The 25267-nt window shown below is 37.5% G+C and overlaps 1 protein-coding gene across 3 annotated transcripts; it reads right to left on the bottom strand.

Moving 5' to 3' along the window:
• Positions 1-25256, bottom strand: LOC149791153 (uncharacterized). 3 transcript variants are annotated; one of them, XR_016423318.1, is made up of 5 exons: positions 24963-25256; positions 11208-11357; positions 7393-8498; positions 5925-7362; positions 1-5885 (listed from the first exon to the last, which is right to left on the bottom strand). XR_016423318.1 is itself a non-coding variant. In XM_089969600.1 (3 exons), exons 1-3 carry the CDS (start codon positions 25186-25188, stop codon positions 8335-8337), a joined length of 540 nt encoding a protein of 179 aa, XP_089825726.1. In that variant the 5' UTR covers positions 25189-25256; the 3' UTR covers positions 1-8334. The 3 variants fall into 3 exon arrangements, 1 of the variants encoding a protein (XP_089825726.1); XR_016423317.1 differs by having other exon boundaries at positions 5925-8498; XM_089969600.1 differs by having other exon boundaries at positions 1-8498.
• Between the last annotated feature and the right edge of the window lie 11 nt (positions 25257-25267).

The following is a 25267-nucleotide window of genomic DNA, read 5'->3' as shown; positions in this document are numbered from 1 at the left end:
TCTGTTTAAATCATTTATTTGTAATTTCAGCTCAGTTCATACATATAGATATCTAAAATTACAAAATATGTACATAAAAAATATGGACATCAAATTTACAATTACAAAAGTATCTATGAAAAGATGGTTGAATGAAATGGCATAGTTGTTATGTTGTATTAATTCCAAGTTCCTGCTCACATTTTTCCTTGCTATGAGTTTGTCACACATACACACACATACACAAACACACACATACAGTGAAACATCGTTTCTAACATTACTGGATTTTATACTACTTACTGTGTAACTACAAATGTAGTTGATAAAAATAAGAAATAAATCAATTTCTCATGGAGACAACTAAATGGTCAACATTTATTATTATCCAATGCATAAAAATCAAAATGTACACCTGAATTTGCACACATATCAGACATTCAAATGTTGTTAAAAGCACCAGCTCAAATATGACCTCTAGTTTTCATCGGATAAATGTAGATAGTAACTTGGATTTATGATTTTATTAATCAAAATTTCCTCTCAACACCCAAATAATAAGACTACTAGTAAACACTGGTGCATTATAACACAAAAATGTCCCGAATCAATTATGATACAGAAATAAAGGCTTTTGAAATACTTCATTAAAAATATTAATTGTAAAAATTTCTCAATTCAAAAATATTAGGCATACAAAATTTCTCAGTTTTCTAGTGATTTTAGAGGTAAGACAATTTATGTATTTATAAATCCAACAAAAGCCACTTCCATAGTCTATTCAGAGTGAATCCCCCCACTTTTTATCCAACCAGACCATGATCCACAACAATTTGACCTTTCCCCAAATGTACTTACTGTATTTCATTCATGCTGGTGGAGAGTGTTGTGGAGTGTAGTTTGGTGAACTATGCCTGATTCCACCTGTAAATCCTTAAGATTTGACTGTGCAGTGTTGTCCACTTAAGATGATACTAATGCACAGACACTAGAGTGGTCAATTAAGTGAAATAAAAAATGAACAAGTTCAACAGACTGACACCTATCTAATGTTACCAGAATTCAGTACAGTATGGTTCATGTGCCCTGTGCAAAACCGAATGTATGTGATCTAGTTGCCTAATTGCCATGTTCCAGTACAACATGGTTCATGGGATCTAGTTGCCTAATTACCATGTTCCAGTACAACATGGTTCATGGGATCTAGTTGCCTAATTACCATGTTCCAGTACAACATGGTTCATGGGATCTAGTTGCCTAATTACCATGTTCCAGTACAACATGGTTCATGGGATCTAGTTGCCTAATTACCATGTTCCAGTACAACATGGTTCATGGGATCTAGCTGCCTAATTACCATGGTCCAGTACAACATGGTTCATGGGATCTAGCTGCCTAATTACCATGGTCCAGTACAACATGGTTCATGGGATCTAGTTGCCTAATTACCATGTTCCAGTACAACATGGTTCATGGGATCTAGTTGCCTAATTACCATGTTCCAGTACAACATGGTTCATGCCTTCCATGCAGATTTAATTTAAACAACCCAGCAGTCACATTTAATACTGTAGCACAGCTGATCAAACTTTGTTTTCATCCACGTGTCCAGGACAAAGAGTTACAGAAAATTCACTTGTCCCAGCTACCTATTTGCTTGTCTTCAAAATGAAAATTACTAATGTATTCAGTTTAATCCAACTGAAAGAACAAAAGAAATAATGTACAACATGTTCATTTCTTCAAAGGGCTTAATATTTCAAATTTCCGTTGTCAAGTTATCTTATATAAACTAAGTACTGCTCCAATATGGAAGTATCAGAACTTTCATCAGCATGAACAGAAAGGGCTTTACTGAAATTCAGTCTTTCCCCGACTTCTATCAATATCAGCTCAATTAACATAACAAAGTCTTATTTCCTACATCTGTTTTTGTAATTAAAACAAGTTTAAACACTATTCTCTCCTGAAGTTGATAATTTCCATATGAGAAAATGGTTTTATATCACAGGCTAGGGTGTAAGCTCTGTTAATGAGAGCAATCATTTTTTCTTTCTTTTAATTACAACTGATTTAGTTTTAAAATAACTGCAGAGACCACAAGCGTAGCCCACTAAGGGATGTTAATGAGAGAAGTAGATTCAAGCATTCAGTATGCACAAAGTGTATGAATTCCCAGGAAAAGATAGATTCAAGCATGAGATTGACCACTCACCCAACTTGCCTTAAACTTGGAAAAAAACACTTGTTCTAGGCTAGTGCCTTGGAAAAATTTACTGGACTTCTAAAATGAACAACCATGCATACATTACTTCTCATAACAATATTAAGATGACAAAGGAAAAATGGTAGCAAATACGTGTAATCAGAAAATAAACATACCCTTGAACAGTCAGGGGCATCAAAGCACTCTAGAACTAATACATTTTTCTATAAATCACTCACTATTCCTGAGTTTACTTCATTGTCAACTGACACAAAATATTTCAAATAATTCATAATGATGGAAAATGAAAAGGTGACAACCCCTAGCTTATTCAAGGAGACAAATTTAAAACCTATTGTACAGTACAATGTCTCCCTTGGTTTGATAAACACAGTGAGTGCATAATAGATTTTACAATCCATGGGAAGCTTGGCACAATCATTTCCAAATGTGTTAGACCTGAAATCTGTTTAGCAAAGTGATATGTTGGTAAAAGCACAAAGGAACCCAGAGTTAAACCTCTCTTTATTTTTCAGAAAATAGGAATTTTTCCTTGGTAAGTTGTTGATTTGGGTATAATGCCATTTTTCAGCAGATGATACAATGCAGCCAGTATATTAGGTGGAGGAAAAACCTGAGAAGAATCGAGCTTTCTCACATAAGATGGCTGAGCCCAGAACCCACTCAACCCCACCCTCAGTGCCCTTCTAGTACCTAATCTCCTATACATCATATTTTTCTATCTATTATTTTAACATGGAATAAGTCTTTATCTGTTTTTACTTGTAATATAATGAAATCCTTCAGTTTATATTATGCACCAAGCCCATTTATCATGAATGACCAGTTCTTAGAATAGCACCCTTCCCTTTAACAAAGTATTGTTTTTGGTAAAATTGCCTCTACTGTCCCCACCCCATGTCAGAAATCACAAAGCACTGATTTCAATTTCCTGGCTGTACAATTGATGTCATTAATGTAGATACTAATGTGAATAAAACAATAATTTGTCTTCACACAAAAATTGAGTCACTGAGTTGAATGAAGACTTTCTGGGTGTGCACAAGACACCTTTATCTGATCTTGACAAGTTGACAGCCTCATTACAATAAAATTTAGATACAAGGTGGAAATACTTCAAAAGATTCTCACCGCTCTGCTCAGATAGGATGCACTAACTTAAATAATTACCGAGGCAGCCATTGCAGGTAAATATGAACTGAGGAATGACTAAGCTTTACCTATTGTCAAAACTGACTGCTGACTACAAGCCATGTCGGAACAGCAACATTTGGAAATTTATATTTGTGCAAGTCATCAGAGATGTCACTCACTACAAATTCTATATCTGCAGAGTTTTCAATATTGAACATGTACAAATTTTAACTTTCATAATGTCACTATCTTATATCAAACATCTGTAGTAAAGTTTTTCACACCACTCCACCCCCAAATCCCCATAATGTTTTAATGTATGAAAATGCTTCACTAATGAGCAGGCAAAGTTACAGTAGTTTGATATCTTAATAGGAAAAGTTACGGTAGTCTCGTATCTTAATTGGGAAAGTTGCAGTAGGTTTGGTATCTTAATAGGAAAAGAACAAGGTTTACAATTAGATGACAGAAGACATATTCACGAGGGAGAGTGTTTTCAAGACTTCAAAAGAAAATCTGAAGCCAAATTACGATTTAAAAATGATGATTGTTATTATTCAAAAGAAATGGAGTTTATTATTCTTTGTGGTGTAGTTTGTAATTATTGAGCAGTATTGTTTCATGCTGAAATGACAATACAAGAATAATATAAAATGTAATACACATAACATTGGTATCTACAACATCTATGTAAATACATTATAAGAGGTACCTATTTAAATACCAAAATTCAAACTTTAGAAAAATTACATTTTGTTTATTATGATTTGAAAGCTTTTATATACAGATGAATTAAAAGATGTTATAATTTTTATGAAAAATACATTTGTTGATATAGGGATGTTATTGAAACAATAAAGTACTTGTATTGAATATAACAATAAACACATCTGCATATATGATGCAAAATTTGCTCAAAATACAAATCAATAGTCAATAACGGTAGAATAAAGAATATTAGTCAACCATTCACTGTTCTAAAGCATAAACCAAATCCAAGGACAATAATAAATTTTAATAATATAAATGCAAAGTGAATGGATGTCAGCTATTTTGATGAGTACATGTAGGTTACAATACTGAGATGGAATTAACTCAGTTATTTTGATACTTTATTTTGGCAAACAAATTAAAAATTTCAACTGCAAACAACAAAGACCCTGATCAATAGTTACATAATATAATGCAGAACAGGGTCGATGTATTTGGTATTGCTCCAAACAAACTATGAAGACCCAGATCTGGCAGAGCATTATGCATTGGCACATCTGGGTCTATGCAGTTTGCAATTACACTCGACTTTTGAGCATAAATGGTATATCTTCTAAAAGAATCCACGATGGAAGATGGAAATTAGTTGGGTTTTTCCCCACCTTAAACTGTCCACATAAAGTTGTGGACTATGCAGATTTCTTTTTTGGGAATGAATACAAAAACCTATACACAGCATATTTTTACAATATACACAGTATGGGGCCATCCATTTAGTTTGTATACATGGAGGGGTGAGGTTAATCCAAATGCATACACTTGCGTATGGGGGGTCTACTGATAAGGTACGTACACTTAGGAAATGGGGCGGCCTCAATAATAATTTCTCTAATACGTAACCTGTTTGACTGAATTTTAGCGGACACTAGACAAACTTTTTAAAGTTACGCAGCCAGACATTCAACACTGGTGTACTATCTGTTTTATTAAACACGTTAATATTATTAATCCTTGATCATTTCTGTGTAGTTAAATATAGGGCATTTTAGAGAATTCAGGGGTGGGGGCATCATGCATACATATGCAGGTGGGTGGGTGTAAAATAGTATGCATGTGTACAGGGAAGGGGGAGGGGTCAAGCTTTGCCAGATTTTGCATACGTACTAAATGGATGGCCCCGTATCTTTGATTCTTGTGACAATGTTGTGCACTGTCACCTATGAAATTAACAACTTACAATGATTCATGAATTTACATCTGGGCTATTCATGAGATACAATGTCTTAAAGTACCTATACATTTTTGTAAACAGTAAAATTTTAAACATTTGCAATCTTCCCATCTTTTGAGATCTCACACTCAAACAATGTATCCAAATTAAAATTAAATTTAAGAAGTTTCATACTGCAAATTATTTAGTAACTGTGTTCATCTAATGTTCTTTTGTTTACACTTTTGAAATGTTAATTAGTTTGTTTACTCAAGTTGAAAGCTTTGTGAGTACTGGCCTGGATGAAAGGTTACAAAGTGTCATGGGATGCAGAAGTGAAACTTCCCTAAACTTGATACTAAATGAACCAAACTTCCCTAAACTTGACACAAATGGGACCAAAAAAACATCCAGCCATCTGAGTCCCTATGATGATTCATTATGACTGAAATCAAGTTCTGGAATGTAACAAAGATCTAACAAATGCTGATAAAAGATAATGGTATGGTGATGTTTGCAACTCTTGGTCATGGTGTCCCCCACCCTTCAAACTTGTGGAACCCTTGGTCATGGTGTCCCCCACCATTCAAACTTATGGAACCCTTGGTCATGGTGTCCCCCACCCTTCAAACTTGCGGAACCCTTGGTCATGGTGTGCCCCACCTTCGAACTTGTGGAAGGGCTTGATATGGCCTTGGGTTCAATGTAAACTTAAATTATGCATAATAATTAAAATGCATATTTTCAAAAGGTCTGTATAACATGGCCACACAATGTGAAGGCACACCTGAGCTAAATCAATGTCATACTAATTAACTCGTATAAATGAATGAAAACTAGATATAGTATTGATGACATTTGCTTGAGTTTCGATGCATTCCTATCATTTTAATCATTCCATTAATTTCTGATCAATTCATTACATTTCATGGTTTTCACGGTTGTCAATTATAACCATCAATTTAGGGCCACAACAAACAATAATCTTTCTGAGAAAAACATAGGACCACTTCCTTAAGCCATCAAACAATGTACCATTTATAGTTGCTGTACAAACCCAGATCTTCCATCTCATACAATGCCAGCAGATCACAGTCTATGCAGTATGTTAGAAGCAATCAGTAGAACAAACACTGACCCTGATCTGCCAGCACACTATGTGATGCCAGATCAAGGTCCATGTTGTTTGTAGCTGACGCAACTTACAAGTACAAAGGGTACTGACAAAAATGCCAATTTTGTTGAAATGAATGACATTTACACACAAAAATGTGACTTTCTCTATTGTCCTGAAAATGAAGGTAAAGCTGTATTAGATGAACACACACATACCAGAGTACATGTTGCATGACTACTCCAATTGGAATGAAAATAATTCCATATCCAATGAACACTTGCATGCTGCATGTCCTGGACTACTCCAATTGGAATGAAAATAATTCCATATCCAATGAACACTTGCATGCTGCATGTCCTGGACTACTCCAATTGGAATGAAAATAATTCCATATCCGATGAACACTTACATGTATGAATGTAATGTATGCAGCATAACTAACCCTAACCCTACAACTTAAAATAATGTTGACAAATTAGTATCAAACATAAATTTATGAATATTAATAATAAAAGGCCTTTAATTTATCTAATTTCCATTTCTGACAACCTTTACAGATGTGATATACACTAGTATGTAAAAAAACTGTTCTCTTCTATATCACAAACAATGAAAAATGACCTAATACTGATTCTAACTAATTTTCAACAGTATACACATATATAAAAATTATGAAGTACAAAATTTAGATTTCAAATTTGATCAAGAAAAAAATAATAATCCAGCAATAATAAAAATGTAATGCTTTCAGAGGAGCATATGTGATTTGGATGACTCAATAACATATATGCAGCCTTTTTTGACATATCTTTAATACAGTAGTCTCTCACTATAATACTATTTTGAAAAACCATACAAATGTACCACACTGAACTGAAGCTATCTTGTACATAGATAAACTCAATATCAAATGTGAATTCATCCCCAAAATGGGATTCATGATATTCCCCGTGTTGTAGGAGGGATAGTGTTATAATGAGACACCTTATGAGGGATAGCGTTATAATGAGACACCTTATGAGGGATAGTGTTATAATGAGACACCTTATGAGTGATACTGTTATACAAAGACACCTTGTAGTTAGGTACCAGTGTATATCCATATAAATGTAAAATGCTACATGATCTGAGTTTATCTGGTAAGTGAAGAAGTCTGTGAATTAATTACTTCCTCTATTACAACCTATGATATTATATATAAAAAATAGTTATCATCATTAGGCTGTGTAGCAGCTACATCCTGGGCTAAATCGCTGTAATTTTCACATTCTGCATATGGAAAGAAAATCTGGAGGGATTTTAGTTACAGGAAACAAAGTTTTATTTAATTTTTATCCTTGAACTTTGAAACCTTTGCTTTAAATTGTGTTCTAGCTACAAGAAGTGATTTTTTTTTTCAAAGCGGTTAAAAATGGAGACAATTTTTTCCACACCATTTGAACAGTAATTATTTAATGTAAATGCTTGACTACCTGCTTCTGTGAATGTGGTAGATATCTTGAGATAAAAATCGATTTTCCTTCCAGAAACCCCAAAAGGGTGATTTATCTCCCATTTTTTACCAGTTCTTATTGAGTCATAACTACCTCTCATCCAGTGACCAGGAAGGGCAAAGGTAATGGGTCACAAGCACATCTGTTTTCAAAAATGTCCCATTAAAATGAAAAATGACTCCCATGCATAACATATATTTTATAGAAATGAGAAGGGCCCAAGTCTAAAACTGTCCACTACTCTCCTAATCACTGTAATTAACAAATTGCTTGAATTTAACAAAACAAATGATAAAATTGACAAAAGTCATCCACCTTTACTGATTTACAACATCACAAGTAATATCTTTAATTGTTCCTTGAACTGGCATATAGTTGTCTTGGCAGATTTGTCTTTCTTGTATTTTGTGAAGAAGCATCTGATAAAGAAGAAACCTGACCACATAGCATGATGTGGCAACATTTACATCAAGCATGCACCAATGGAAGAAGCCACCATTAAAATTCCTCCTGCAATGGCGATACCAAAACTCCATGACATTTCCACTGTAGCGGCATCCATTGGGAATGATTTAAGTGTGCCTTTCAAACTTCCAATGATAATACAGCCCACAAGGATAAAAATGGCTAAAAAGAAAAAAAAGATTTATTCTTAATTCTAACATGAACCCATTTTGTTCCTTTATGCAGTGCATGGAGAAAACAAACTATATACACACACACACACCTCTTTGGACTGAGGCCCACACGTGTTACCTTGGGGTCTTTTGGATTGAGGCCCACATGTGTTACCTCAAAATCTTTTGGACTGAGTCACACATATTACCTCAAGGTCTTTTGGATTGAGGCCCCAATGTGTTACCTCAAGGGATGCTATCTATGTCATGCACATATTGCTGCTTTTTTGTGGTTCCATCACTCCATTCAATATTTTTGTGATTCCATGACTCCATTCAATAAACATTTAGATAAAAGCAACTGAGAAATCTCACACACAAACTGATATTAAATGGAATGTGAAGCACTTAAATCATATGTGGAAAACAAGTCTGTAATGTGATTTTACACAAATAAATGAAATCAGCAACTGAACATGCCACTGAAAAAAAATGAAAACAGATTCTACAAGGGGACAGATTCCAAACCACACAAGTTATAGACATCCTGTTAATTTGTAGAAGGGTAGTGAGTTTTGTATGAACGAGGCCCAGGGCTGTTACTTAAATAAAATCACAAACCCTGACTCAAATTCAACCAGTACTGGCTCAAATTTCTATATGCCCAAAATGTCTGTAATTTTACTATTATTTGTCACACAATGCTGCAATTTCTGTAGTTCAAATACGAAAAGGTATTAAAACAAATCAAAATCATATTAAATTGGCTCCTGTGTTTATTTGGATCTCATACAAATCAATGATTTCCTCCAGGTCCTAAAATCAGTCATTGTCTAATCGCTCTAACAATGTGCCTACTTACTCATCCAGGACCCACTCTAGTGGCGTAAGTGGCTAGAGCATGTGCATTTGATGCGAGAGGTCGCAGGTTCAAACCCAAGAAGAGTCATACCAAATACTTATAAAAATGCTACTAACAGCTGCCTTGCTTGGTGCTCAGCAATAAGATGTTAGTGTTAGGACTGGTTGGCCTGGTGTCAGAATAATGTGACTGGGTGGGTCATCATGCTACATGTCTGTGGCATGATGCCTGAGTGCTAGATATCATTATAAACTGCCATACTGCAGACATCATAGCTATATGACATTAATTTGTTTAAATCTACATTAAAAATGCAAAACACGTGCTTACACATACTCATACTGACTATGTTAATGTTCATTAGCATCTGAACTGTGTCTTGGTTTATACAGTCTCTCTCTGTGTCTTGGTTTATACAGTCTCTCTCTCTTTTTCTTAGTTTATACAGTCTCTCTCTCTGTGTCTTGGTTTATACAGTCTCTCTCTCTGTGTCTTGGTTTATACAGTCTCTCTCTCTGTGTCTTGGTTTATACAGTCTCTCTCTCTTTCAACTTTCGATGCTGCTTATAGGTACCAATTAATATGTTTGACCAGTCTTGCATTACACTAGTGCAAGCATGAGAAATGGACAGCTTGTATATTATTTATTAAACTTAAACTGAAAAACACAATAGCTAGTGATGGGAATCAGTCAGAAATTCATAATCGATAATCGGAACAACACTAACAATAGCAAATAAACATTCTGAAGTTGAACAATGCAATAGCAATTACACAAGACCTTAAAAAAGATCAAAATATTTACTCAAGTGTTTCTGATGAAATCATTTTTAGCCAAAAGCTCTCAAGCCACCATTTTTGATCCCGCAATCACTTATAATAAATCAATAACATCCTGCAGTTAGCCTAAACTCTCCAGATTATAACAGAACCGCTCTGGTGGCTTGAGTGGTTAGAGCATCCACCTTGGATGTGGGAGGTCATGGGTTCAAACACCGGCCAAGTCATACCAAAGACATACAAAAATGGTACAAGCAGCTGTCTCGCTTGGTGCTCAGCATTAAGAGGTTAGTGTTAGGACTGGTTGGCCTGGTGTCAGGATAATGTAACTGGGTGGGACATGATGCTATATGTCTGCAGCATGATACCCCAGTGCTAGACATCACCATAAACTGCCACAATGCAGACATTGTAGCGATGACTGAAATTTATTTGAAAGAGACATTAAAAATCCAAATTACATTCACACACATGCACACACCCAGATTACAACAGTAATCATTTAAGAGCTGGTTGTGCACATATACTAGATTTGATCACATATACCATTTATATGTATCTGTTCTCGTAACTTCAACATAAGGCATTCTTTATTTCACTTAAGCATATTTATTTTACTTTATGATATTTTTGTTCTCATCAAATTTAAATCTCCCAAAATTAGCCTTACTTTAGTTTACTAAGCAAGTGAACTCAAAAAGCAAGCCATTTACATGTGTAGATGTTTAACCCTTAGTCAAGATTACCAGTAATTAGTACTCGATACATGTCTAGCATGTTCCCTAACTTGTCTTAGGAGGACACCCTGCACTTTGCCTTAGCTTGATACTGCCAAGAGTGTCTGTACCCTCCTCTACCTGGCCTAGATTGCATCAAATAACCCAATATCCACCTGCAACGCAAATATTATTGGAAATGCAAAAATGGTGTGCATAAAGTGTCCTTTCTCACAGAAAGGATGCACTTAGAGTAAACTTTAGCCTATTTAATATGCCAAGCTGACATGCATTCATCTTGAACAATGCTGTCTATTGATCAATAACGACTAATTAAATGCCAAGGTATGGGTATTAGTACCTCCAATGATGCAGAGGCCGATGCTGACAAGTTTCAAAATACTGTTCTCTCGGCAGGTTTCCACAAGAGCAAACAACAGCAACATGAACAGGGCCAGGCCAGCCATCGTCATACCAAGGACCTCAAATGACTGAACTGTTCGGAACCAGTCTGTCAAATAAAAGTGACAAGTATCAACATAAATATGGTCATCTCAATGACTACTGTTGTACATATACGATGAACATAAAAGAATACCATGACACCTAAAAAAGCCCAACAAGTGTCATAAAAATCAGAAGAAAGAAATTTACATGTCGTGAAACTGGACCAAATAAATTAACCATCACTCCTATAAATTCAGATCCTGACAAACCTAGGAGTTGTTTATAAGGAGTATACTTGCACGTTACACAGACAAGGGCAAAAAATAAATAGTAAAACAATAAACAATAAAGTTTTGAATATGTTTAAATTTGAATGTATGCATATTATGCAGAGCATTTAAATTTTCAGCACATTTTCTCCGCAAGGCCTTGTACCATATAAGTCCTATTATGCTAACTTTTCCACTTGTGACACTTTACAACCTGCTGCTATACTTAGGTTTCCTCCAAAAACTTATGTTAAATAAACATAATATTAACTGATTCAAAGCCCCACTGAAATGACACCTGTTCTTATATCTTCTTTGGCATTAATTAACATAATCCATGATAATTACTCCCTGAGCTGTTATCTTTTTATACCTGCCTTACCCAGCTGCCTATAAGCTGCTGATGCCGGTTTTCTATTTGCCATTAACATTTCATCATCTTGATTTAATACATTAGTAAGAATCCCACTAGAATAGACCCTGAATATGTGCCATACCTGGCAGTCACATAGACCCTGTATATTTGCCATACCTGGCAGTCACATAGACCCTGAATATGTGCCATACTGGGCACTCACATAGACTCTGAATATGTGCCATACTGGGCACTCACATAGACCCTGAATATGTGCCATACTGGGCAGTCACATAGATCCTGAATATGTGCCATACCAGGCAGTAACACAGACCCTGAATATGTGCCATACTAGGCAGTAACATAGACCCTGAATATGTGACATACCAGGCAGTCACATATGATTGGCATGCTGTTTGAATCTACTGGTAGCATATTCTGTTTATTTCATCTCTACCACCAGCCAAAAGAAGTTATTCACATTTCATTTACGTCAAGCAAATTCTTTTAAAACACATAAAATTATCCAGTTAACCCCATGTCTGTGTGGCTACACAGATCACAAATTTGCTTCACTAATCGCAATTTCAATTGAGATATTTGCCCCCCCAAAATGAGTTCAAGAAATGAAGGACAGGGTTTAACACTAAATGGAAGACTTCATATTCCTTGGTGGACATTGGTGGATCAGATGGTAAGCTTTCCATATTGCTACAGTTACATGTAGGTTCAGATCTAGTTAGTTACCAACAGGCGAGATGGGGGTGGGGATCCTTGGGCAATGTTACAATATATTTTTATTTTTTTAGTAGTAGTTGTACTTGAGATTGCTGTCATTAATTTCTGTTACGAGAGATGAAGGTCACATTTTATATGTGTGCTACTCGTACATGTGTTGCAGTATACTTTGAGCAAAAAAACTATAGTTTGATTGGTAAACCTGAACTTACTCGAGTTTTGTCTTATTAATGTCTCATTTCTCTTTTCTGTCTAACCATGGCCTTTTCACTGAAAACCCCAAAAGGAGCAGCCAAACCTGATCTCAGATCAACACCATTTTAATTTTGGGAGTTTTAACACATTATTGGCTATACCTATCCTGAGGAAATGGAAGCCAAGAAGACTAACCTTCTCAAGGACACTCAGAGGCAGCCTAAGCCAAGAAGACTATCCTTTTCATGGACACTCAGAGGCAACCTAACCAAGAAGACTACCCTTTTCAAGGACACTCAGAGGCAACCTAAGCCAAGAAGACTAGCCTTTTCAAGGACACTCAGAGGCAGCCTAAGCCAAGTAGACTACCCTTCTCAAGGACACTCAGAGGCAGCCTAACCAAGAAGACTACCCTTCTCAAGGACACTCAGAGGCAGCCTAACCAAGAAGTCTACCCTTCTCAAGGACACTCAGAGGCAGCCTAACCAAGAAGACTACCCTTCTCAAGGACACTCAGAGGCAACCTAACCAAGAAGACTACCCTTCTCAAGGACACTCAGAGGCAACCTAACCAAGAAGACTACCCTTCTCAAGGACACTCAGAGGCAACCTAACCAAGAAGACTACCCTTCTCAAGGACACTCAGAGGCAACCTAACCAAGAAGACTACCCTTTTCAAGGACACTCAGAGGCAGCCTAACCAAGAAGACTACCCTTCTCAAGGACACTCAGAGGCAACCTAACTAAGAAGACTACCCTTCTCAAGGACACTCAGAGGCAGCCTAACCAAGAAGACTACCCTTCTCAAGGACACTCAGAGGCAACCTAACCAAGAAGACTACCCTTCTCAAGGACACTCAGAGGCAACCTAAGCCAAGAAGACTACCCTTCTCAAGGACACTCAGAGGCAACCTAAGCCAAGAAGACTACCCTTCTCAAAGACACTCAGAGGCAGCCTAACCAAGAAGACTACCCTTTTCAAGGACACTCAGAGGCAGCGTAAGCCAAGAAGACTACCCTTCTCAAGGACACTCACAGGCAGCCTAAGCCAAGAAGACTACCCTTCTCAAGGATACTCAGAGGCAACCTAACCATGAAGACTACCCTTCTCAAGGACACTCAGAGGCAACCTAACCAAGAAGACTACCCTTCTCAAAGGACACTCAGAGGCAATCTAAGCCAAGAAGACTACCCTTTTCAAGGACACTCAGAAGCAGCCTAAGCCAAGAAGACTACCCTTTTCAAGGACACTCAGAGGCAACCTAACCAAGAAGACTACCCTTTTCAAGGACAAGCGGAGGCAACCTAAGCCAAGAAGACTACCCTTCTCAAGGACACTCAGAGGCAACCTAACCAAGAAGACTACCCTTCTCAAAGGACACTCAGAGGCAATCTAAGCCAAGAAGACTACCCTTTTCAAGGACACTCAGAAGCAGCCTAAGCCAAGAAGACTACCCTTTTCAAGGACACTCAGAGGCAGCCTAACCAAGAAGACTACCCTTCTCAAGGACACTCAGAGGCAACCTAACCAAGAAGACTACCCTTTTCAAGGACACTCAGAGGCAACCTAACCAAGAAGACTACCCTTTTCAAGGACACTCAGAGGCAACCTAAGCCAAGAAGACTACCCTTCTCAAGGACACTCAGAGGCAGCCTAACCAAAAAGACTACCCTTTTCAAGGACACTCAAGAGGCAGCCTACCCTTCTCAAGGACACTAAAGCAGCCTACCCTTCTCAAGGACACTCTGAGACAACCTACCCTTCTCAAGGACTATCAGAGGTAACCTAACCAAGATGACCTGGACAGGAATCAAAACCATGACTGTTTCATTAGGGTCTTAAGCTCTGCTATATGAGCTACCACTGGCTTTTTTAAAGTTAAGACTAACTAGATAAGCTACCACTGGTTTTTTTAAAGTCAAGACTAACTAGACTTGTCAATATTGCCATCTGTTTTAGGTGTGGTAACAATAACAAGATGGCGAACAAGATGGTCAAATGATCCTAGGAGACATCACAAGTCTTTTAGTAACAATTCCCTGTCTACATCACAGACTTGCCAACCCTAACAAGGCTGTCTTTTGCTGGATGCCATATTTTTTTAAATTAACAGTTTGAGCATGCAGGTGTTTTGCATTAAAAAATACATGCTGTTTATAGCATCTGAGATAATACTGTAAAAGTGTTCCCTGACTCCAAATAATCAAAAAATCTAATATGAAACCTGGATCCAAAACAAACACAGTCAAGCCAATTATCACGATTTTACCACAAGATTCATATTTCCATAGTTTTTGCTTTTATTCCAGTGTTCATATTTTAAGGGTCATTTTCATAAAGCTTATGGTAAAACTGTAAGGGTTGGCAAGTCTGATATCATGATTCAGTCAGAGAACCTCATTATTATACTTGGACAAGTTGCACAAGCCAGTCCATGATGTTGATCATACTGTAAGCATATATTACAAGTTTGATCAAACTTGGCCTCCAGGGTGTAACAAGCTCAGCCAAGCAATGCAAGACCATCTCATTAACAAGTTCAGCTCTCACTCCTCATCAATCTTACAGATGATCTTAAAGATATACGCATATATTCCAAGTAGGCCAATGTGTCCTGAAATATGGTTTCCAGGTTGATAACAAGCTCAACCAATCATGGCACAGGGAGTGTTAACAAACAAATGTTGATGGACAGATAGAGAGCTGATATAATCTAACTTTATCCTGGGGTACAATAATCCAATGCCTGGAAGCCAGGGACAACCAAAACTCCATACCAGGCAACCATTTTTCCCAATGTGATCAGGTATCTAATAACAACATTAAATAAAATGATCATGTCAGAATTAAAATGGAATTTAATTTTTTTCCAGCAGCAAACATTTTGATTGTAAAATTATCCCTCTAATAGCAGACTGCCAGAATGATCAAAATATAAATCACAGTTGAGCATTGGTTAAATGCCGCACTAATCCACTGTGTGTCATATAATCACAGTTGAGCATTGGTTAAATACCATACTAATCCACTGTGTGTCATATAATCACAGTTGAGCACTGGTTAAATGCCACACTAATCCACTGTGTGTCATATAATCACAGTTGAGCATTGGTTAAATACCACATTAATCCACCGTGTGTCATATAAATCACAGTTGAGCATTAGTTAAATACCACACTAATCCACTGTGTCATATAACCACAGTTGAGCATTGGTTAAATGCCACACTAATCCACTGTGTGTCATATAATCACAGTTGAGCATTGGTTAAATGCCACACTAATCCACCACATGTCATATAATCACAGTTGAGCATTGGTTAAATGCCACACTAATCCACCATGTGTCATATAACCACAGTTGAGCATTGGTTAAATACCACACTAATCCACCATGTGTCATATAATCACAGTTGAGCATTAGTTAAATACCACACTAATCCACCATGTGTCATATAATCACAGTTGAGCATTGGTTAAATACCACACTAATCCACTGTGTATCATATAATCACAGTTGAGCATTGGTTAAATGCCACACTAATCCACCATGTGTCATATAACCACAGTTGAGCATTGGTTAAATACCACACTAATCCACCATGTGTCAAGCAAATCATTATCTTATTAAGTAATCACAGTCCATAGTAATAGTCAGTCAATAAAGTAATCACAGTTCATACTTAGAGTCCCTCAATGAAGTAATCAGTCAATAATAATTGTCTCTCAATGAAGTAATCACAGTCAATAATAAGAGTCCCTCAATGAAGTAATCATAGTTCATACTAAGAGTCCCTCAGGGTGAACTCTTCAAGAAACAAGACTTGTCAAAGCCTATCTTTTGTCAACATCTTTGACTGACATACTGGATGCCTATGACCTAGTAGTATGGTTTCCCACAGTCAGTTAAAGAAACTGAAAGTGTTAATAAAGAGTGTTAAGCATGTGTCACTTCTTTCTGTTGGTTGGCTTCAACTAAAGAAACAAGGCAAGTGAAAAGAATCAAACCAATCACAACTGTTGTTGCATACTACATGTAAGCTTAGTTGTAAGGTAATGGTAATGCATACTACACGTATGCTGGCTTGTAAGGTAATGCATACTACATGTATGCTGGCTTGTAAGGTAATGCATACTACACATATGCTGGCTTGTAAGGTAATGGGTAAGTAAAAATACAACATGAAACATTTCCATTATGTGACAGCTTAGACACTGGAATAATAAATAATAATAGTACTGGATTGATGACAAGTTGCACTGTAATGATGCAAACTCAGATAAACTTAAAATAGATAAAAATTTCTTGTCAAGAGTCGAACAGTGTGACTAATCAACCTCCAAACTGTATTTGCATTAATGGATGGTTAGTGGTTGCCAACTGAATGACCCCAAAAGGAATTTTATTTGCAAATTTCAAACAGATTAAATATGTCTATGCATAAGTGACACTTTCCATTAGAAGGAATGATGGTGAGGTACAGCTACATGTACCATACATGGGTGACACTTTCCATTAGAAGGAATGATGGTGAGGTACAACTACATGTACCATACATGGGTGACACTTTCCATAAGAAGGACTAGTGGTGAGGTACAACTACATGTGCCGTACATGGGTGACACTTTCCATAAGAAGGAATAGTGGTGAGGTACAACAACATGTGCCGTACATGGGTGACACTTTCCATTAGAAGGACTATTGGTGAGGTACAGCTACATGTACCGTACATGGGTGACACTTTCCATTAGAAGGACTAGTGGTGAGGTACAACTACATGTGCCATACATGGGTGACACTTTCCATTAAATGACTAATGGTGAGGTACAGCTATATGTACCGTACATGGGTGACACTTTCCATTAGAAGGACTAATGGTGAGGTACAACATGTACTGTACATGGGTGACACTTTCCATTAGATGGACTGATAGTGAGGTACAGCTACATGTACCATATATACATGGTTGACACTTTCCATTAGAAGGACTAATGGTGAGGTACAACATGTACTGTACATGGGTGACACTTTCCATTAGATGGACTGATAGTGAGGTACAGCTACATGTACCGTACATGGGTGACACTTTCCATTAGGAGGACTAATGGTGAGGTACAACTACATGTACCGTACATGGGTGACACTTTCCATTAGAAGGACTAATGGTGAGGTACAACATGTACCATACATGGGTGACACTTTCCATTAGAAGGACTAATGGTCAGGTACAACATGTACTGTACATGGGTGACACTTTCCATTAGAAGGACTAATGGTGAGGTACAACATGTACCATACATGGGTGACACTTTCCATTAGGAGGACTAATGGTGAGGTACAACATGTACCATACATGGGTGACACTTTCCATTAGAAGGACTAATGGTGAGGTACAATATGTACCATACATGGGTGACACTTTCCATTAGATGGACTGATAGTGAGGTACAACTACATGTACCATACATGGGTGACACTTTCCATTAGATGGACTGATAGTGAGGTACAACTACATGTACCATACATGGGTGACACTTTCCATTAGATGGACTGATAGTGAGGTACAACTACATGTACCGTACATGGGTGACACTTTCCATTAGATGGACTGATAGTGAGGTACAACTACATGTACCATACATGGGTGACACTTTCCATTAGATGGACTGATAGTGAGGTACAACTACATGTACCGTACATGGGCGACACTTTCCATTAGAAGGACTAATGGTGAGGTACAACATGTACTGTACATGGGTGACACTTTCCATTAGAAGGACTAATGGTGAGGTACAACATGTACCATACATGGGTGACACTTTCCATTAGGAGGACTAATGGTGAGGTACAACATGTATCATACATGGGTGACACTTTCCATTAGGAGGACTAATGGTGAGGTACAACATGTACCATACATGGGTGACACTTTCCACTAGGAGGACTAATGGTGAGGTACAACATGTACCATACATGGGTGACACTTTCCATTAGGAGGACTAATGGTGAGGTACAACATGTACCATACATGGGTGACACTTTCCATAAGAAGGACTAGTGGTGAGGTACAACTACATGTGCCATACATGGGTGACACTTTCCATTAGAAGGACTATTGGTGAGGTACAGCTACATGTACCGTACATGGGTGACACTTTCCATTAGAAGGACTAGTGGTGAGGTACAACTACATGTGCCGTACATGGGTGACACTTTCCATTAGAATGACTAATGGTGAGGTACAGCTACATGTACCATATATACATGGTTGACACTTTCCATTAGAAGGACTAATGGTGAGGTACAGCTACATGTACCGTACATGGGTGACACTTTCCATTAGGAGGACTAATGGTGAGGTACAACTACATGTACCGTACATGGGTGACACTTTCCATTGCGAGGACTAATGGTGAGGTACAACTACATGTACCGTACATGGGTGACACTTTCCATTGCGAGGACTAATGGTGAGGTACAACTACATGTACCGTACATGGGTGACACTTTCCATTAGAAGGACTAATGGTGAGGTACAACATGTACTGTACATGGGTGACACTTTCCATTAGAAGGACTAATGGTGAGGTACAACATGTACCATACATGGGTGACACTTTCCATTAGGAGGACTAATGGTGAGGTACAACATGTACCATACATGGGTGACACTTTCCATTAGATGGACTGATAGTGAGGTACAACTACATGTACCATACATGGGTGACACTTTCCATTAGATGGACTGATAGTGAGGTTCACCATGTGCCGTACATGGGTGACACTTTCCATTAGATGGACTGATAGTGAGGTACAACTACATGTACCATACATGGGTGACACTTTCCATTAGAAGGACTAATGGTGAGGTAAAACATGTACTGTACATGGGTGACACTTTCCATTAGAAGGACTAATGGTGAGGTACAACATGTACCATACATGGGTGACACTTTCCATTAGAAGGACTGATAGTGAGGTACAACTACATGTACCATACATGGGTGACACTTTCCAATTAGATGGACTGATAGTGAGGTACAACTACATGTGCCGTACATGGGTGACACTTTCCATTAGAAGGACTGATAGTGAGGTACAAATACATGTGTCGTACATGGGTGACACTTTCCATTAGAAGGACTGATAGTGAGGTACAACTACATGTACCATACATGGGTGACACTTTCCATTAGAAGGACTAATGGTGAGGTACAACTACATGTGCCGTACATGGGTGACACTTTCCATTAGATGGACTGATAGTGAGGTACAACATGTGCCGTACATGGGTGACACTTTCCATTAGATGGACTGATAGTGAGGTACAACTACACGTACCATACATGTATTAAAAAAAAACAGGTCTAATGTACACAAGATAAAGTTGGTGAATACTTTAATTAAGCAATCACAATAAATTACTGGGAATAATGAAAAGATCTGCTGGGTAGCCAGTATTTCAAAGCTTGTTGACCTCCGACCTCATTGCTTGCCTAAGCTGAATTTGGGCTTGCCCTTGGCTTCACGTAAGTGGATTCAGTATTCATCATTTCAATGTACCTGCACTAACTTAGGAAAGAGTGATTGCATACAAAGATAAATGTTATTTTGATCAAGTTTTTGTTTCTGGTACCTTCTTTTTGGGTAAATGATCGCTTGCAATACCCTAAACAGTGCCAGCAAAAAATGACATGTTGAAGTGGACATGAGTGGATAACACTCCCCTTCAAAAAGCTGACATGTTGAAGTGGACACGAGGGGACAACACACCCCAAAGAAACAAAAAAAAGAGCTGATTGATACTGTAATATTTCTGTGAATGGACTGATACTTCCATCCACATTCTGTGGAGAAGCGGAATAAAACACAAATAAAACTGATTTACCAGTTCTGCTCTTGCATGTTTCATTTTTCAGTTTATAATGACCCAAATCCCCATGGAAAAATAAGGTGAAAAAATTATATTCCAACCAACCTTTTGTGTTTTTAGCATGAAACCAGAAACAGCATTTTTTGTTTAGGCCTTATGAAATCAAAATACACAGGATTTTACAACTTCCCATCATAATACAGATTTACATCACTGGTCATTTAAATTTGTATGCCAACTTATATTAGCAATATTAGCATTAATTCCTGGTTGTTTTAAAAGTACTGTAAATCATGAATGGCTATGTCAAGATGAGGAAATGGGAGCTCAGTGCCCTTCCCAGGGACAAACAAAAGCAGCTGACCTGACTTAACATATGGGCACGTAGTGAACCTGCAACCATAAGAGATCACTAGTCCAAAACTCTACCAACTGTGCTTCTGTCTCCTAGTACTTAACCGATTCGGCCTCTATCTTGTCTGTAGGCGTGATGAGGCAGTACCCTATTTCTGAGCTCTGCAGCATCAAGGTCATTTAAGATACATCAACGTGGGTGGTATCACAAAAAAGCAGACAGATATAGCTCTAAAATGGTACCAAATAATCTGGAAGATCTAGTTGCACTACAAAATACAGAGTGAAAACCTCTTTTTTTGGACCTGGTTTTTTTTTCGCCCAAAATTCGCTCGTGGTCAGAATACGATTTTGTTGAAGTGGACACGAGGGGACAACACACCCCAAAGAAACAAAAAAAAGAGCTGACTGATACTGTAATATTTCTGTGAATGGACTGATACTTCCATCCACATTCTGTGGAGAAGCAGAATAAAACACAAATAAAACTGATTTACCAGTTCTGCTCTTGCATGTTTCATTTTTCAGTTTATAATGACCCAAATCCCCATGGAAAAATAAGGTGAAAAAATTATATTCCAACCAACCTTTTGTGTTTTTAGCATGAAACCAGAAACAGCATTTTTTGTTTAGGCCTTATGAAATCAAAATACACAGGATTTTACAACTTCCCATCATAATACAGATTTACATCACTGGTCATTTAAATTTGTATGCCAACTTATATTAGCAATATTAGCATTAATTCCTGGTTGTTTTAAAAGCACTGTAAATCATGAATGGCTATGTCAAGATGAGGAAATGGGAGCTCAGTGCCTTTCCCAGGGACAAACAAAAGCAGCTGACCTGACTTAACATATGGGCATGTAGTGAACCTTCAACCATAAGAGATCACTAGTCCAAAACTCTACCAACTGTGCTTCTGTCTCCTAGTACTTAACCGATTCGGCCTCTATCTTGTCTGTAGGCGTGATGAGGCAGTACCCTATTTCTGAGCTCTGCAGCATCAAGGTCATTTAAGATACATCAACGTGGGTGGTATCACAAAAAAGCAGACAGATATAGCTCTAAAATGATACCAAATAATCTGGAAGATCTAGTTGCACTACAAAATACAGAGTGAAAACCTCTTTTTTTGGACCTGGTTTTTTTTTCGCCCCAAATTCGCTCGTGGTCAGAATACGATTTTGTGTCCGGATTTTTAGACCTTTTGGCCTCAAATCTAAGGCAGACCGGTCTGAACTGCACACAGACAGGTGATCCTTTGCAAAAACTAGGATAAGGTGGGCATTTTGGAATAAAGAGAACTCTCCATACGAAAATGATGGGTCCATTAAGCAAAAACATTTTTTTTTTAAATCCAACTTTTACCTTTCTGCTCATGTGCAAGCAAACTAACCAATGGAAAATGATGTTTCTGATACAACTAGGCACTAGTCTCATGGAAAATCTGTTGAAAGCCGATGTATTCAGAAATAGCCCCCTAAATGTCTTTCCTACGCACATTTCAGGCGAAAACAACAAAAACCTCTGGGGCCAAATGAGTTAACCCTTTACCTCATAGAGCATAGTGACAAAGTGCAGCTCGCTATACACAGAACACAGGTTACCTAGTCGACCGCATACGCATAGCTTGCCTGTGAACTATCAAGCAATGTAGTGTATGTTACGTTTAACAGCAATTTTAACCATTTTACATTTTTGGTACACATCTATTACATGTGGAACAATTTAAGAGTAAAGTCCAATTGTTATAGCTCTGTAATTATTTATCACTGAAGAATTTGTTATGTGCTTTAAAATCTGGAGAGAATTCCTTCACCGTCATGTCAGTGAGGCTGTGTGACCAACCGTAGAGCTGCCATTTCTCATATTCGAAATTTACAAGTTTTTCATCTGTGTCTACATCACTAAGACATCTAAATTTGATAATTTATAAAAACTAATTGCAGCCTATATCAATATCAGAGCCTTTACCTAGGTTATTGAATCTTTCATAGTTGTGATTCTAATCATGAAAACTTCGTAAGTACTGAATGAAATCCGCGACTGCCATTTTGGAGAGTGGAGATTACAACCCAGTTACTTTAAATAGCAGATATCGACCAGTACATAAACAGTGACCACGTGATCTGACATAATTGTCATTCACAGAAATGAATGTAGTATCTAATAAAGGGTTTTCCCCGAAGGTGGCGCTACGAAAACCGGCTTAAAATGGCTGATGTTTACAGCAGACGTCAAAAGGCGCTTCTATGGGACTTTTGTAGAAGCGTCGAAAGTCGCTTCGATGCGACTTTTGTAGAGGCGTCCAAAGACGGTTGTATGAGGTAATGGGTTAAACAAAATACAGTGTAACAACTTAATTCCACAACAGTCTGCGATTGACATGTTAGCCAATGAAAACTATCACATTTAATGTATATAATGGGACATAATAAAAAAAAATTAATTTGATTTTTTTTTGATGTCATAGAAATTACAATGAAACTTCATTCAAGTTTGCTAGGCTGGCAGCCATCTTATGCCAACACCACAATGTGTTAGCAAATTCCACCTTTTCAATCCCAACATAAACGTCCAAATATAAAAAATGGGGTGGTAAGGGTCAGAGGAAACTTAGATTAGGTGGCCAGTATATCTGGTGGAAGAAGACAGGAAAACCCCTAACAATTACTGACCCATGAGAAGACAGGAAAACCCCTAACAATTACTGACCCATGAGAAGACAGGAAAACCCCTAACAATTACTGACCCATGAGAAGCTACTGGCAAGTTTTTTCACACACCCAAGCCTGAGATTCAAACCATGCAGAGAAAGGACACTGAAGGTGAGCTCTTAAAACCAATGGCCAACTAAATCCCCCACAAGTAAGTGCTTCATGATGATACCAATGGCCAACTAAATCCCCCCACAAGTAAGTGCTTCATGATGATACCAATGGCCAACTAAATCCCCCACAAGTAAGTGCTTCATGATGATATTCATTCATAAAACATTGACAACTTGTTTGCTCATGCTAAATACATGACTTAGGCCTTGTGTAAGAAGAACTATGTTTTATGTGTATAACAATAATGGCTAAAAATGATTAATTGTGCACCCCTGATAACAAAATGGCTGATTTAAAAAAAAACAAAAATATTGAAAATTTGGAATGTGATATCTAATGTAATTAGACTATGTATCAGTTCTGCCAGTTAGGTATCATTTATTTCATTGATTTTGGGTAAATATGCATCAAAATGGCTTAAATACTACTCAAATTTAATATACCCCATGCCAGAATGCAGAGCAAAAAATTTAAGAGACTGTTGTGACGAAACTTTATATTTTTTAAAGACAGAAAAGATGCTACACTCACAAGTGAAACAATTTACGGTACGCAAGAAACATTACTAGTAAATTAATCTTAACAAAGTATTTTTTTTGGGGGGGGGCCTCAACTCTCAAACTGAGTTTGTTAGGAGTTACTTCCCTTAACTCAAAGCCTGTAAACACTCAACCAATGGCGAACGTCCTCAAAACAAATATTACACAGTTGGTTGTTTTGTTTTTTATTATGATTCTGTCTAACTAAGCTAGAAACCCACAGCCTCTGTATAACAATATAAGTGTGTATACTTATTTTCAGAACAATACATATACATATATATAATTTTAAATTAATACAACAGTAACGGGTTAGACTTACGCTGATGTAAACTTACAAGTACTTCCCCATTTGTTTGTCCTCCATACTACAGGATCTCATGACTTACATTATTAAATGGAGGATTTTCAAAAACTTACATTTTTTTTAAAATAATATATGACAAGTATCAAATAAGCTATATGCCAAAATTGAAGAAGACAAATGGCGGGAGGGGGGATCTATACTTACACGAAACAAATACATCTTGCCACTGAAAACCCCGACATGAATCTCTGGCAGTACCGAAATCCGCACATATTCTCCATAATCCACTATAACCTATTACATCTTCGTCTAAAACTGTTGTCACCCAGTGGTCACTTGCTACCGCAGCTAACTCAAATACACAGGCTACAATAAGGATCAACAGCGTGATGATTCCTACAAAACTTAGATCCTCTCGGCTGAACGCCATTTTGAAATTTTATGACCTGTTTTTACCTGGTGAATCGCAAGGTGAGCAGCGCACCCTGTGGTATGAGAGGTATGCGACA

Source organism: Sinohyriopsis cumingii, chromosome 9, assembly GCF_028554795.1.
Source record: "Sinohyriopsis cumingii isolate HCF-2022 chromosome 9, ASM2855479v2, whole genome shotgun sequence".
NCBI classification, from domain to species: Eukaryota; Metazoa; Mollusca; class Bivalvia; order Unionida; family Unionidae; genus Sinohyriopsis; species Sinohyriopsis cumingii.
The sequence above is the reverse complement of the archived record's forward strand: the minus strand, read 5'-3'. Positions and strand labels throughout refer to the sequence as shown.